The sequence below is a fragment of the Cetorhinus maximus genome, chromosome 6 (assembly GCF_964194155.1).
Source record: "Cetorhinus maximus chromosome 6, sCetMax3.hap1.1, whole genome shotgun sequence".
Taxonomy (NCBI): Eukaryota; Metazoa; Chordata; class Chondrichthyes; order Lamniformes; family Cetorhinidae; genus Cetorhinus; species Cetorhinus maximus.
Genome location: NC_135884.1, coordinates 3,882,421 through 3,898,652, shown reverse-complemented (window position 1 = coordinate 3,898,652; position 16,232 = coordinate 3,882,421). Strand labels below are relative to the sequence as shown.

At 42.9% G+C, this 16,232-nt stretch overlaps 1 protein-coding gene across 1 annotated transcript in view; it reads left to right on the top strand.

Moving 5' to 3' along the window:
- The window catches only part of txnrd3 (thioredoxin reductase 3), a 51,846-nt gene that overhangs the window by 17,123 nt on the left and 18,491 nt on the right, over positions 1-16,232 (top strand). The window contains exons 5-9 of the mRNA XM_078543102.1: positions 808-880; positions 4,040-4,159; positions 4,984-5,126; positions 13,754-13,869; positions 15,355-15,580. Of these exons, the coding sequence (XP_078399228.1) occupies positions 808-880; positions 4,040-4,159; positions 4,984-5,126; positions 13,754-13,869; positions 15,355-15,580 (678 nt within the window). The remainder of the gene's footprint in view (positions 1-807; positions 881-4,039; positions 4,160-4,983; positions 5,127-13,753; positions 13,870-15,354; positions 15,581-16,232) is intronic.

Genomic DNA, 16,232 nt, shown 5'->3' with positions numbered 1-16,232 from the left:
CCACTCTGCACAATTTTATTGAAAAGATGAAGAGGTTCCTGTGCATGTGTGATACAAAAAGAGAATTCTAAAGACTCATGGAGTAGTAGTATGGAATGAAAGGGCTCATTCTTTAGATTATGAAGAGTATCAATATTTAATGTGACCCTGAATTTGGTGACAGCTTTGGCAAATTCCTACCTTTTTTTTGGTTTTATAAAGCATATGTTACAATTGTTGCACCTTTTGAAAATATAAAGTACCTTGGGACATTTTTCTAGGGGTGTGATGTGGAAAGGAGAGAGTAGGCACTGATCCATAGAGGGACAATCATCTTTGATAAAGAGATGGACTTTTGCGACAGGGGACAGACCTTGCTCTTCACTAGGACTATATAATCTAGTACAATATTGAATCAAATGGCTTCAGGATATTTTGCAAGGGTGAATAGCTTTTATTGGATGCTTGCATGACCAGTGTGATTTTGAGGTCAATGTGGGGGAGAAAAGCTAATTCGGTGCCACGTTTTGAGAGTTATGCAGGACTACTCTGAACCAGCTCCATTCACTCAGCGCAAGTAAAATATTTCATTTGGCAGTTACCAGCATTCTTGATATAACTGAACTGTCTTGAAGACTTTTAGATACTTATTAACTGCAGATTTTAACCCTTTTCTGTGCTTGAATATTGAGATTTTTGTGCTGGCAATTTTAGACAGATTGTGTCCAATATATTGGATTTGACTGAATTGCCTATTGAATTTAATGGAATAAATCTTGACTCATATTTTTGGTTAAAAATGAATAAAATGTGTGTTTACTGTTTAAGGAAGCTGCAAACCTTGGAAGAAAAGTCTTGGTGCTTGACTATGTTGTGCCGACACCTATGGGAACTTCATGGGGTAGGTTTTTTTGCCTGCCCTTATTTTAGCTGATATTTTTTCATACGTTTCTACATATATTTAAGTGTAATCACTGATTTAGAGAGAACTTTCACTACCTAACCAGGCTGTAGATTGGTTTTAAGATCTTATTTTGCTATATATATGCAGTCCATGTCCAAATACAGCAAGACCTGGATAATATCCAGGCCTGGGCTGACAAGTGGCAAGTAACATTTGTGCTAGATAAGTGCCAGGCAATGAGCATCTCCAACATGAGAGAATCTAACCATTGCCCCATGACATTCAATGGCATTATTATTGCTGAATCCCAACTATCAACATCCAGGGAAGTTACCATTGACCAGAAACTGAACTAGACTAGCCATATAAATACTGTGGCAACATGAGCAGGCCAGAGGCTAGGAATCCTACAGTGAGTAACTCACCCCCTGACTCCGCAAAGCCTGTCCACCATCTACAAAGCGCAAGTCAGGCACGTGGGGAGTCAGGTGGTGTAATGGTATTGTCACTGGACTGGTATTCCAGAGACCCAGGGTAATGCTTTGGGGACCCGGCACCATGGCAGATGGTGGAATTTGAAATCAATAAAAATGTGGAATTAAAAGTCTAATCAGGATCACGAAACCATTGTCGTTTAAAAAAAAAAACCCACCTGGTTCACTAATACCCTTTAGGGAAGGAAATATGCTGTCCTTAGCTGACTCTGGCCTACATGTGACTCCAGTCCCATGACAATGTGGTTGACTCTTAAATGCCCTCTGAACAAGGGCAATTAGGGATGGGCAAAAAATGCTGGCCTAGCCAGCAACATCCACATCCCATAAAAAAGAATAAAGTGTGATGGAATACTCCCCACTTGCCTGGATGAGTGCAGCTCCAACAACGCTCAAGACATCACCCAGAACAAAGCAGCGCGCTTGATTGGCACCCCATCCACATGTCTGCCCAAGCGTGAATGTTGTCCAGGTCTTGCTACATATGGGCACGGACTCCTTCAGTATCTGAGGAGTTGTGAATGGTACTGAATACTTGCAATTATCAGCGAGCACCCCCACTTCTGACATTATGATGGAAGGAGAGTTATTGATGAAGTAGCTGAAGATGATTGGGACTACGACACAAGTCTAAGGAACTGCTTCGTCGATGTCCTGGGATTGAGATGATTGGCTTCCATGTTCGCTATCGTTTTCCTTTTTTGCTAGATTATGACTCCCAACTAATGGAGAGTTTACCCCTAATTCTCATTGACTTCAATTTTGCTACACTCTGTCAAATGCTGCCTTGATATCTAGGGCAGTCACTCTCACCTCATCACTTTAATTCGGCTGTTTTATCCTTGTTTGGATCAAGGCTGTGATGAGGTCTGGAGCTGGATGACCTTGTCTTGTCTTTCATCCGTCCTCATTCCGAGGGTTGGCCGCACTATGAACAATCTTTCTCGACTGATTTCTATTCTCCACTGCCCTCGCTGCTTGCCCCATTGAGAGGCCAATCCATGTTCTGACATTATTTATCCATCCATGCCATCCTGGGTCTACCTTGTGCATGTTTTCCAGATGTTCTGCCTTGCATTACCTCTTTTTTTCCCCAAGCACTCCCCTCCTGTTTGCACCATGTGTTCAAAATATGTGAGCTTCCCTGCTATCACTGCCTCAAACAAGTTCCTTTTAACACCAACTTTCCCGAGCACCCACTCGTTTGTCTGCTTTGACTGTCCATTGGCACAATGTAATATCCTTCTGAGTCTTTTCAGTACACTTACTCTTATTTGAGCCTCATCACTCTTCTTTATGGACCAACTTTCACAGCCATACGTTGTCACCAGCCAGTGACCTTGGCAGAAGCCAAACTAAGCGTCAGTGAGCAGGTTATTGCTGAGTAAATACCGCTTGATAACACTGTTGATGACCCCTTCCATCACTTTGCTGATGATCGAGGGTAGACTGATGGGGTGGTAATTGGCCTGTTGGATTTGTCATGCTTTTTGTGGACAGGACATACATAGGCAATTTTCCACATTGCCAGGTAGATGCCAGTGTTGTGGCTGTACTGGAACAGCTTAGCTAGGGACGTGGATAGCTATGGAGAACAAGCCTTCAGTATCCAGAATGTTGTCAGGGCCCATAACCTTTGCAGTATTCAGTGTATTCAGCCATTTCTTGATATCATGTGGAGTGAATCGAATTGGCTGAAGACTGGCATCTGTGATGCTGGGCACCTCAGGAGGAGGCCTAGATGGATCATCCACTCAACACTTCTGGCTGAAGATGATTGCAAATGATGTCTTTTGCCTCGGCCCTTTGCCAGACTCCACCATTGAGGTTGGGGAGTGTTTGTGGAGCTGCTTCTTCTGGTTGTTTAAATGTCCACTGCCATTGAAGACTGGATGTGGCAGGACAGCAGAGCCTAGATCTGATTGATCTGTTGGTTGTGGGATTCCTTAGCTCCATCTATCAGATTTATTATGCTGCTTCCACTGTTTAGCATGCTTGTGGCCCTGTGTTGTAACTTCAGCAGGTTGACAACTCATTTTTAGATATGCTTGGTTCTGCTCCTGGCTTGCATTCTTCCTTGAACCAGTGTTGATCCCTTGGTTTGATAGTAATGGTAGCATGAGGGATATACTGAGTCATAAGGTCACAGGTTGTGAATATGATTCTGCTGCTGCTGATGGTCCACAGCATCTCATGGATACTTAAATTTTGAGCTGCTAGTTTGGTTCTCATCCATTCCATTTAGCATGGTGGTAGTGCCACACAACATGATGGAGAATTTCCTCAGTATGAAGCCAGGGCATTGTCTCCAGAAGGGCTATGCGGTGGTCACTGTGGCCAATATTGTCATGGACAAATGCATTTGTGGCAGGTAGGTTGATGAGAGTAATATCAAGTGAGTTTTTCCCTCTTGTTGGTTCCCTCACCACCTTCTGCCGGTCTAGTCTGGTAGATATGTTCTTCAGGGCTCAGTCAGTAGTGGTGTTATCAAGCCTCTCTTATTGAAGTATCGAACCCAGAGTATATCCTGTACCATTTGGACCTATACTGTAGATTTCAGGAAGTAATTTTTATTTTCTAAATACATTTGTAATTGATTGTACAATTAATGTTTTGATATGTTTTAGCCAATTTCTTCCCCACCTACTCTTATTGCTTGCAGGACTTGGAGGTACTTGTGTAAATGTTGGTTGCATTCCAAAGAAGCTGATGCATCAGGCTGCTATCCTAGGCCAGGGCCTCTCGGATTCCCGTAAATTTGGCTGGGAGTTTGGTGAGAAAGGTAAGACTTGAAGTAATTTAGCTGTTTTGAATATTTTGGAAGCTGCTTTCTCCGCATAACAAGCAACTCAGGGATCCAACAGCGTGAAGGTATCTAAAATGGTTGGGGCTATTTTGTATGGTGTGAAAATTGAGTGAAATAAATCTGTAACTGGGATAGCAGCAGCAGATCACCAACAGCTGCTGAATGTGAAAATCCGAGTGGTCCACTAATGACCTTTGGGGAAGGGAACCTGCCACCTCTTCCTGTTCTACTGTGTGTGACTCCATTCCCAAAGTTGATGGTTGACTCAGTCTCTGAGTAAGCAACTTGATTGTATAAGCCCCCTGGAGATGTGTAATAAACATGATTGCTAGCATTGCCAGCACCCAAGAACAATTTTTAAATGAACAATTCTTCCTCTCATCCTTCCAAGTCCTCTGCTCAGCCACTGCTGGTTTAAACTGGACTTCTCTATCGAGAATTTGCATTAGAGCTACATGAAAACATGCCATTCAGCCCAATCAGTCAACGTTTACCCTCCACTCAGGGAAATGGCTCTAATTGCCTTTACTCATCCTGTTCTTGTGTCCCTTTATTTTTGCTTCCATCTTCTGCCTATTCGAACTAAGCTTGACTGTCAATGTAATGGGAATTATTTTCACTTTCACTGCAAAGGCTATATTTGGATTTAGAATTTGCTGCTGCTGTTTGTCCTGTTTTACTTTATTTGGACGAGTTTGGTAACTGTATTGGGAGCTTCTTCAATAATGGAAATCTTGAGCTTTATTGCTAGCAACATTCTACATGAGACTGTTAAAGCTAAAGGCTTGTATGAATTACAGTTAACCACAACTGGGGCAAGATGAAAGAAGCCATCCAGAACTACATTGGCTCTCTGAACTGGGGCTACAGGGTGGCATTACGGGACAAGAAAGTAACTTACAACAACAGCCTCGCAGAGTTTGTGGAACCACATAAGATAAAGGTACTTAATGTCAAGCTTTTGTTTGTAATGTTACTTTGAATGGTTTTCTGGAATTACTGTCATCTCTTGCACTACTCTGCCTACCAAACAACACACTAATTTAAAAAAGAGCTCTTCTATGTGGAAAGCAGTGTGGGTCCCCTTGTTTACAATTACGATTCCTATGTTTTACAGCAGGACAGGTGTTTGATTCCAGTAAGGTGATGCTAAGTTGCAAGATGTGGAATTTGTTCAGGTTCCAGTTATGCACTTCACTCTGTTATGACGCGGCAGATGATGTGTGCCAGGCGGATCAAATCCATGAGGGAAACTTGATCACATGGTCACAACGATTTTGCAATTTGTATTTTATTTTGAATTCAGTAGTAATTAGTGCACCAAGACTCGAGATTTTTACAAAGCTAAATTAAACTCATCAGCCAGGGGAAACATTCTATCTGCATCCACCCTGTCACACCCTGTAAGAATTTTGCAAGTTTCAATGAGATCACCTCTCATTCTTCGAAACTCTAGAGAATACAGGCCCAGTCTCAATCTCTCCTCATAAGGCAATCCTGCCATCCCAGGGATTAGTCTGGTGAACCTATGTTGCACTCCCTCTATGCCAAGTATATCCTTCCTTAGATAAGGAGACCAAACTACACAATGCTCCAGGTGCAGCCTCACCAAGGCTCTATACAACTGCAGCAAGGCATCTTTACTCCTGTACTGAAATCCCCTTGCGATGAAGGTCAACATACCATTTGCCTTCCTAATTGCTTCCTGCACCTGCATGCTAACATTTACTGACTGATGAACAAGGACACCCAGGACCCTTTGGACATCAATACTTCCCAACCTCTCACTATTTAAGAAATACTCTGCGTTTCTGTTTTTTCTCCTCGTACAGACAGTACCCAACCAGCCCGTACTTGCAAAACTCAAAACAGTGTCCAACATTAGCTGTGATTCCACGATTGGAAAGCATTTGCTAAATAATCCTCAGCGTGCTAAGAATTACGCTGACAACCAATTTAGGATTGTCAGTCGGGTTCTGTGTGGCGCATTTGCGTGTACTGGAAGCTACATGTATTAATACACAAGGCACTGTTCTTTTTAGACAGGAAGAACATGTGCACACATTGCACCTGCTTCAGCTAAACAAAATAAGAGACAACCATTTGCTGGTTCATTCCTCAGGGCAATGCCTTGACCAATCAGAGTCGAGCTGTCTGGTTTAAATTTCAAACAATTGTCAGGAAATAGATATAGTTCAAACTAAGTTATATTCTTTCTTGTAGGTGTTAGGAATTAGTTTTAGCTTTAAAGTTTAAGTTTGATTTGTGTGTTAAGAAAAGGTCAAGGTGAGATTTAGTTTCACTTTAAAAGCTTTTATGACTGTTGAAGCTAAGTTAAACAAACGAGTAGAGAAACTGGGCTGTTGCCTAGCAATAGGGGCCCAGGGAGGCAGGTCACTCCCACAGACATACACACACAGGAAACTGGAAACAGCAGTTTGATTTGGAAGCTGTTTGAGTTCAGTTGGTTTTGAAGAGAGCTGCCAGGAGAGATTGGAGCAAAAGGGGATAGATAGCCAGTCCCAAGCTAAAGAAAAGACTCCAAAATCCAGGGGAGTGGAATAGGAGAATGTCCCAAGCAGATCTTCTAGTCAAAGGAAGGACAAGGGCCTGGAAAAGATACTCTTAAGAGTGAGGGGCATAGAGAAAAGCTCTAAGCTTCAGATTTAAAGAGACAAAAGCTGCAGAAAGCAGATTTAAAGCGAGAACGGCTTGCAAGAGTCCAGAAGGTCCAAAGAGAATTAAAGGTCTGTAACTCTTTGCTATGGGCATGTGAAGCAGTGGTACTGTTGATGGGTTGGTGAGAGTGAGTGCGTGGAAGACAACTTGAATGCATGTGGTGACCCAGGGAAGAGAAACATCAGAAGGAGAGTCAGAAACCCCAGTGGTGAACCCTTGCAGAAGGCGTCAGAGAAAGCATCGGCTTGGGAGAAGATTCCAAAGTGAGTTCTTGGAGAGTGGAGATTGGAAACCCTTGTGAAAGACGGAGTTCAGTGAGATTGATTGGCTCATGGTGTGACAAGCATCTGGGGGCAGTTGAAGAGAGATCCATAGCATTTGGATGAGGTGGCATCCGTCACTTGGTTTCAAAGTGTGCTGTGCCTGACTACAGATCGCCAATTGGTTTACATGGACTGTGTACTTACTGTGAACATTGGAGTATAAGATAGTTTTTGTAACTTGTGCTATCCTTAAGAATCTATATATCTCTGTAAAGGTATAGTTGTGAGTATTGTAAGGAACATATCTTTTATTTCTGGTGGACTGTTGTAAAGAACATATATTTTTATTTTCTCTTGAACTGTAGTAGAATTACAATGGCTGCAGGTTGAAAGACATGTCCAATGGGACAGGATGAGATATATACAATATTTCAGCCCTGGATCAGTGTGTGCCATGAAAAACAGGATGGTGCCGGAAAGGAGCATTTTAATTGGCTCCTGACCAGGTGATCAGGGTTTTGTGTGGTAACAGTGCAGCAGAAAACTCGTAGCCTGAAAGGAACAAGACCTAAAACCTCTTTTAGGCCCTGTGTGGAAGATTCTCGTAATTCCACAATAATAGCTAGCTGTTTTTTTTTCTCTTCGTATCTCTATAACCTGTCTCTCTCTGAAAACCCCTGTCAAGAAGCAAAGGGGAAAACCACTGTTAGAGTATTGAAAGGCAAGTACACAACTAACGAACTACAGACTGAAAGTGCTGGAAGACCACCTCGTGTCATCAACAAGAACTGAAAGGAATTTGGAAGACATCGACCAAAATCAACCCATCGAATCCTGTATTCCGGATTGGTGCTATTGACCTGTTTTATCCCACCCTTAAAATCCATGTTTTATGTGTGTGTGTATAGGGATTTAAGAAGGGGGTAGAGTTTAAGTTATGGTGTTAGAAGTTAGCAGCTCATATTGCTTTCTTTTGCCACTAGTTAAAGACAATTTACTCAATAAACAGTTATTTACTTATTAAGTTTACAAACCTGGTGCTCGTATTCTGTTAACCTAAATTAAACAGTTAGGTAGAATTGGGGCAATCTGGTAGTTTGGTCAAACTTTTCACATTTGTCGCGGCTCAGGGGACAGTGGGGCTGATATTACAGCACACTATCCCCAGTGAGTCGTGACAGTATTGTAATATAGTTCATCTTTTCTTGTTTAATAAATGTCTTATGCTTTTGTTTAAAGTTCATTGGCTGATTCCGGTGATTCTGTTCAGTAGCCCCTCTCCACGTATCTAAACAAACATATAAAAGTTAGGATCTATCAAGCTGGGTTCCACCCTGGGATCAGGCTTATCCAATGGTAACCTCAGCTGGGGAACATAAACACAGTGCTTGGCAGTTAACCGTTAGTCACCATCAATTGGTGCATTCTCCATGGAAATGCTTCTACCAATCAGAGTTCACTTGCCAACCAAGCGGCACTCCCTTCTCATACAGTATAAATTATTGTTCGCCTTTCATTTGGTATTCTTGCAAATTGTCCTGATAAGTGCAAGGCGCAAAGTTTCGACAAAACATCTATTTTTCGGCAATACTTTTTATTGCTACCACAATAGATAATGATGCTCAATTGCACTTTCCAGACATGACAAAAACTAGGGCATATCAAGATCTTTGTTCTGGCATTATATTTTACTATATTAAGTCCTAGTGACGGGCACCATAATGACTGATTAGGGTGTAATGAATAGGTACAGTAACATACTGGACTAGTAATTCAGAGGCAGGGACATGCAAGCTTAAATCCCGCAATGCAGCTGGGGAATTCAAATTCAGTTAGCTTTTTATTCCAGATTTGCTTAACTAGTATCTATAATGGTGATTGTGAAATTACTGGGTTGACGTAAAAACCTATCTGGCTTTCTGATATACTTTAGGGAAAGAAATATGTCCTTACCTGGTCTGACTTATATGTGACTGCAGACCTGACTCTTAATTGCTCTTTTAGTGCCTTGCTAGGCCATTCCAGTTATCAAAACAGCTGCAAGAAACTAATCCACGCACTACAGCAGCTCAAGGATGTGGCTTATCAGCATCACCTTGAGCGCAGTTAGGAATGGGAAATGAATGCTGGCTCTGCCTGTGGGGCACACATCCCATGAATGAATGTTAGATTCTCATGTTGGAGATGGTCATTGCCTGGCATTTATGTGGTGTGAATGTCACTTGCCACTTGTCAGTCCAAGCCTGGATATTGTCCAGGTCTTGGTGCATTTGGGCATGGAATGCTTCAGTATCTGACGAGTCAAGAATGATGCTGAACATTGTGTAATCATCAGTGAACATTCCCACTTCTGACCTTATAATGGAAGGAAGGTCATTGATGAAGTAGCTGAAGATGGTTGGCCCCAGGACACTACCCTGAGGACCTCCTGCACTGATGCCCTGGAGCTGAGATGGCTGACCTCCAATAACCACAACCATCTTTCTTTGTGCTAGGTATGACTCCAACCAGTGGAGAATTTCCCCCTAATTCCCATTGACTCCAGTTTTACTTGGGCTCTTTGATGTCACATTCGGTCAAATGCAACCTCGATGTCAAGGGAAGTCACTCATCTCACCTCACCTCGGGAGTTCAGCTTTTTTGTCCACGTTTGAACCAAGGCTGTAATGAGGTTAGGAGCAGAGTGGCTCTGGCAGAACCCAAACTGGGTGTCAGTGAGCAGGCTATTGCAAAGCAAGTGCCGCGTGATAGCCTTGTTGATGACTCCTTCCATTACTTTACTGATGATCGCGAGTAGGCTGGGGTGGTAATTGCTCAGGTTGGATTTGTTCTGCTTTTTGTGTACAGGACATACCTAGGCAATTTTCCACAAAGCCGGGTAGCTGCCAGTGTTGTAGCTGTACGGGTACAGCTTGGCTAGGGGCGTGGCAAATTCTGGAGCACAAGTCTTCAGGATGATTGCCGGAATATTGTTAGGGCCTATAGCCTTTGCAGTATCCGGTGCATTCAGCTATTTCTTGATATCATGTGGAGTGAATCGAATTGGCTGAAGTCTGGCAATTGTGGTGCTGGAGACCTTTGGAGGAGGCTGAGGTGGATCTTCCGCTCGGCACTTCTGGCTGAAGATGTAACAAATGCTTCAGCCTTATCTTTTGCACTGATGTGCTGGGCTCCCCCATCATTGAGGATGGGGATATTTGTGGAGCCTCCTCCTCCGGTGAGTTGTTTAATTGTCCACCACCATTCACAACTGGATGTAGCAGCACTGCAGAGCTTAGATCTGATCCGTTGGTTGTGAGACCATAAGACATAGGAGCAGAAATTAGGCTAATCGGCCCATCGAGTCTGCTCCGCCATTCAATCATGGCTGATAAGTTTCTCAACCCCATTCTCCCACCTTCTCCCTGTAACCTTTGATCCCCTTACCAATCAAGGACCTATCTATCTCGGGCTTAAATACACTCAATGACCTGGCCTCCACAGCCTTCTGTGGCGATGAATTCCATAGATTCATCACTCTCTGGCTAAAGAAGTTTCTCCTCATCTCTGTTCTAAAAGGTCTTCCCTTTACTCTGAGGCTGTGCCCTCGGGTCCTAGCCTCTCCTACTAATGGAAACATCTTCCTCACTTCCACTCTATCTAGGCCTGTGAGATCGCTTAGCTCTGTCTATCACTTGCAGCTTATGTTGTTTGGCACACAATTAGTCCTGTGTTATAGCATCACTGGGTTGACACCTCATTTTTAGGTATGCCTGGCATGGTCTCAACCCTGGTTCAATGAAGAGTGCAGGAGGGCACCCCCTCTAATGGTAGAGTGGCGGATATGCCAGCCATGAGGCTACAGATTTGTGTTCAAGTATGATTCTGCTGCTGATGGTCCACTGCACCTCATAGATGCCCAGTCTTGAGTTGCTAGATTTGTTCGAAATCTATCCCAATTAGCACGGTGGTAGTGCCAAACAACATGATGGAGGGTATCCTCAGTGTGAAGGCAGGACTTCGTCTCCACAAGGACTGTGCGGTGGTCACTCCTACCGATATTGTCATGGACAGATGCATCCACGGCAGGCAGATTGGTGAGGATGTTTTTCCTTCTTGGTTCCCTCACCACCTAATGAAGACTCAGTCTAGCAGCTATGTTCTTTGGGACTCGGCCATAGCAGCTATGTCCTTTGGGACTCGGCCAGTTGGTCAGTAGTGGAGCTACCGAGCCACTCTTGATGATGGATATTGAAGTCCCCCACCCAGAGTACATTCTGCACCCTTGCCAGCCTCAGTGCTTCCTCCAAGTGGTGTTTAACATGGAGGTGCATTGATTGATTGATCAGCTGAGTGAGGGTGGTACGTGGTAATCAGCAGGAGGTTTCCTTACCCATGTTTGGCCTGATGCCATGAGACTTCATGGGATCCAGAATTGATGTTGAGGATTGCCAAGACAACTCCCTCCTGACTGTATAGTACTGTCCATGTCACAGGACAGGACATACAACTGAGTTTCAGAGGGCATTTTAAGAGCCAACTACATTGCTGTGGGTCTGGAGTCACATGTAGGCCAGACTAGGTAAGGATGGGCAGATTTCCTTCCCTAAAGGGCATTAGTGAGCCAGATGCGTTGTTACAACAATCATGGTCATCAATAGACTTTTAATTCCAGATTTTTTAATTGGCTGGATTCGAACCCAGGTCTCTGGTTTACTAGTCTAGTGACAATATCACTACACCACCGCCACCTTATCCACCTTCAGGGACCTGTGGACATGTACTCCAAGGTGTCTCACCTCCTCAAGCCCTTTCAATATCCTCCCATTTATTGAGTATTCCCTTACTTTGTTTGCCCTCCCCAAATGCATTATCTCACACTTTTCCAGATTGAATTTAATTTGCCACTTTTCCACCCCCTTAACCAAACCATTGATGTCATTTTGGAGACAGCAGCTATCCACTATCAACCACATGGCCAGTTTTTGTCATCTGCAAATTTCCTGCTCATGCCTCCCACATTTAAGTTCAAATCATTAATATATATGACAAATAGCAACACTGAGCCCTGTGAAACACCACTGGAAACTGCTTTCCATTCGCAAAAACATCCATCAGCTTTAAGTGTTTGTTTCCTGTCACTGAGCCAATTTTGGATCCAGCTCACCACTTTCCCATATATCCCATGGGATCTCACTTTTTTTTGACCAGTGTGCCATGTGGGACCTTGTCAAATGCCTTACTGAAATCCATGTAGACAACATCCATTGCACTACCCTCATCAATCCTCCTTGTTACTTCATTAAAAAATTGTATTAAGTTAGTAAGACATGACCTTCCCCTAACAAAACCATGCTGACCACCCCTGACCAATCCGAGCCTTTCTAAATGACAGTTTATCCTGTCTCTTAGAATTGATTCCAATAATTTGCCCACCACCGAAGTCAGACTGACTGGTCTGTAATTTTCTGGTCTACCCCTCGCATTCTTTTTAAATATTGGTACAATGTCTGCAGACCTCCAATCCTCTGGTACCCCATCTGTATCTAATGAGGATTGGAAAATGATCCTCGGAGCATCTTCTATTTCCTCCTTGGCTCCCTTTAACAACCTGGGACACAATTCATCCGGTCCTCGTGATTTATCCGCCTTCAAGAATGTCAGTCCCTCCAGTGCTTCCTCTCTCATTATGCTTATTGTATCTAATACTTCACACTCCTCCTCTTTAACTAGAATGTCAGCATCATCCCCCTCAGAGAAGACAGAGACAAAGTACTCATTGAGAACCCTGCCCACATCTTCAACATCAACCCACAGTTTACCACGTACTTTGATAAGCCCTACCCTTTCCTTAGTTATTCTCTTGCTCTTAATGTACTGGTAAAGCATCTTTGGATTTTCTTTGATTTTACTTGCCAATATTTTTTGTATCCTCTCTTACTTTCCTCATTTCCATTTTTTTAAAACTTCATCCCTGTACTTTCTGTACTCCTCTAGGCTTTCTACAGTATTAAGCTTATTTGTGCCTGTCATAAGGTTTCTTTTTTCTGCTTTATCTTACCCTGTATGCTTCTGGATAACCAGGGGGCTCTAGATTTGGCTGAATCGCCCTTTCTTTTGTGGGGACACGTCCATACTGTGCCCGTAGAATCTCACTTTTAAATGCCTCCCACTGATTTGACATCCTTTTTCCTTCTAGTAGCTTTATCCAGTCCACTTTCGCCAATTCACCTCTCAGCTTTGTAAAATTTGTCTTCCCCCAATTTAGAACCTATTGTAATGGCAATATACTTCAGGGTTTCACAGCTGGTGAATCATAGGAAAGGAAGAGAGTGCTGATAAATAGAACATCTGAGGGTTTTTTCTTGTTAGCATTAACTTTGACGTGAGTATATAACAGGTTCCCCTCCTTTAATACAATACTTGCACCAATTTTACTAATGGTTAATGGAGAAAAATCCACTCTCAATCATCTGGATTTTAGCAGCAAGCTGTGGGGGAATAGATTAAACCTGCTTTGTTCAATTTGTCTTGGTTTCTGTGAGATGTGCTAAATACTCCCAAGTGAATTTTTCTTTGCTGCTCTAAATTTGCGCGATGTCGCTGAACAGCCATGCTTTAAAAGGTTTTTGTCTTTTTGCACCCAAAGGCAACCAGCAAGCGGGGTAAAGAGACCTTTCACTCAGGAGAAAAATTCATTATCGCAACAGGCGAAAGACCTCGTTATTTAAATATACCAGGAGATAAAGAATATTGCATTACCAGGTATGTTTCCTTCCTCAGCAACTGAGTGCTTGCTTGCTTTAGCATTCTCCTTTTCACCTGTTTTTAATATAGCTGAGGGCAAGGACACATGACATTTGAAGCTTGTCATTTTGCTCCTTCAAGTGGCATGCCATCGGTGATCTTGACAGCTTAGTGAGTAAAGGCAACAGCTGCTCTGTTGTAGAGCCATAAAGATTAAAGTCCCAGGTTTGATCTTGCGCTTGTGCTGAGGGAGTATGAAAAGAGACTGGCAACTAACTTAAAAGGGAATCCCAAAGTCTTCTATAGACATATAAATTGTCAAAGGGTGGTAAAAGGAGTGCGGCCGATTAGGGACCAAAAATAAGATTTACACTTGGAGGCAGAAGGCATAGCTGAGGCATTAAGTGAATACTTTGCATCTATCTTTACCAAGGAAGAAGATGCTACCCAGGCCATGGTGAAAGAAGAGTTAATTCAGACACTAGAAGACTTACAATTGATAAGGAGGAGGAATCAGATAGGCTGTCTGTACTTAAAATTGATAAGGCACCAGACTGAATGAGATGCATCCAGGGATACTGAGGGAAGTGCGAGTGGAAATTGCGGAGACACTGGCCGTAATCTTTCAGTCTTCCTTAGACTTTGGGTGGTGCCAATTCGCCAGAGGACTGGAGAATTGCAAAGGTTACACCCTTGTTCAAAAAAGTGGTAAAGGTAGGCCCAGCAGCTACAGGCCTGTCAATTTGATTTCTCTGGTGGGGAAACCTCTAGAAATGATGTTGGGACAAAATTTAATAGTCACATGGACGAATGCAGGTTAAAAAGCCAGCATGGATTTCTTCAGGAAAAATTGTGCTTAACTAGCTTGCCTGGAGTTTTTTGAAGAGGTATTCAAAAGGGAACTGAATTATTATTTGAAAAGGAAGAAAGTGCAGGGTTATGGGGAGAAGGCAGGAGAATGGCACAAAGTGAATTGTTCATTCGGAAAGCTGGTGCCAAATGGCTGCCTCTTGCACTACTCTGGGATTATGTGGCAGGACCTTATTCCAGATTGCTCTCAAGTAACTTTTGCTGGATTTGTTTCTCGTATGCGGACTACATCTAGCTCATCTGTGGTATTCCACTCTTGCGATCTCCCACCCGCGCCCCCTTCCCCCCTCTCTTGTAGGAGGGCAAGTTCCTCCATTATGGAGCCGAAATATGTGAGCAGTACCTATTGAGTTGTTCTGTTTCCCCCTTTTCCTTAAAAGTGATGAGCTATGTGTGATGTTGGCTTTGCCATTTTTTGATAGTATTTGCTTTTTTACCATTTACTGTTGTACTCTGCACCAGAGGGAAGGTATGTTTCTTTTCATGAAGCCTACATTGAAGACTTGCTAATGGGGAGATAAATCAGTCCATTGAATTATGACTTGGACAGAGGAGAGGCAGAAGATATATTGCTAAGTTAGTAAAACAATCAATTTTTGATGCTCATTTGCTTTTTTCAATTTGTTTCTGCAGTGATGATCTCTTTTCTCTGCCTTATTGCCCAAAGAAGACACTGGTTGTGGGTGCTTCCTATGTGGCACTGGAATGTGCAGGGTTCCTTTGTAGCTTGGGATTGGACGTTACTGTGATGGTGCGCTCCATTCTTCTGCGTGGATTTGATCAGGAGATGGCAGAGAAAGTTGGAGCATATATGGAATCTCATGGGGTGAAATTTCTGAAAAAATATGTGCCAACTAAGGTAATGAAGCACATTCTTATCTGCATAAATTTTAAATTTTTCAGCTTTAACTGTATAGATACAAGGGCTGTTAGCAGATATTGGGCAATGCATTGTTCTATTCCAGAATGTCAGTTGGTGAAGGATAGAACTAAAACAATCCTTACACACTTTATATTTATTTAGAGTTGCATGTTAAAACCATGCACCTCTTAACCCCAGCAACCACAGCTTAGTTCTGTATCTGTTTTTTAAAGGGGCATGAGTGAATCTCCAGTTATGCCCGTCACCTGCACGCAAGTAACATACATTTAAAATCTTATGAGTGGTCATTCTGTATAAAGGGGGGAGGAGAGGAGGCAGCAAAAGTCTTAAATGGCAAGTTGTTCAGTTAATATTTATCAGGACAAATGTTAGTTCAACCTAATATTGGGAGCGTTGGGGACGATGGCCTGAAACACTGGGTCTGTTCAGTGATGTGAAAATGTGGTCTGGAGGCTTAATTAGACAGGCAGCTAGAGGGTGTGTAGAAAGCCTGAAGAGGGATTGTAGGGTCCTGCTAATGTGGTTTCCGCCCCCCCCGCCACTGCCACTGCCAAACCTCCAATTCCCCATTGTCAGTTAGCTTTTGTATTTACTGCTAAAAATTAATTGGCAGAAATTAATAGATCAA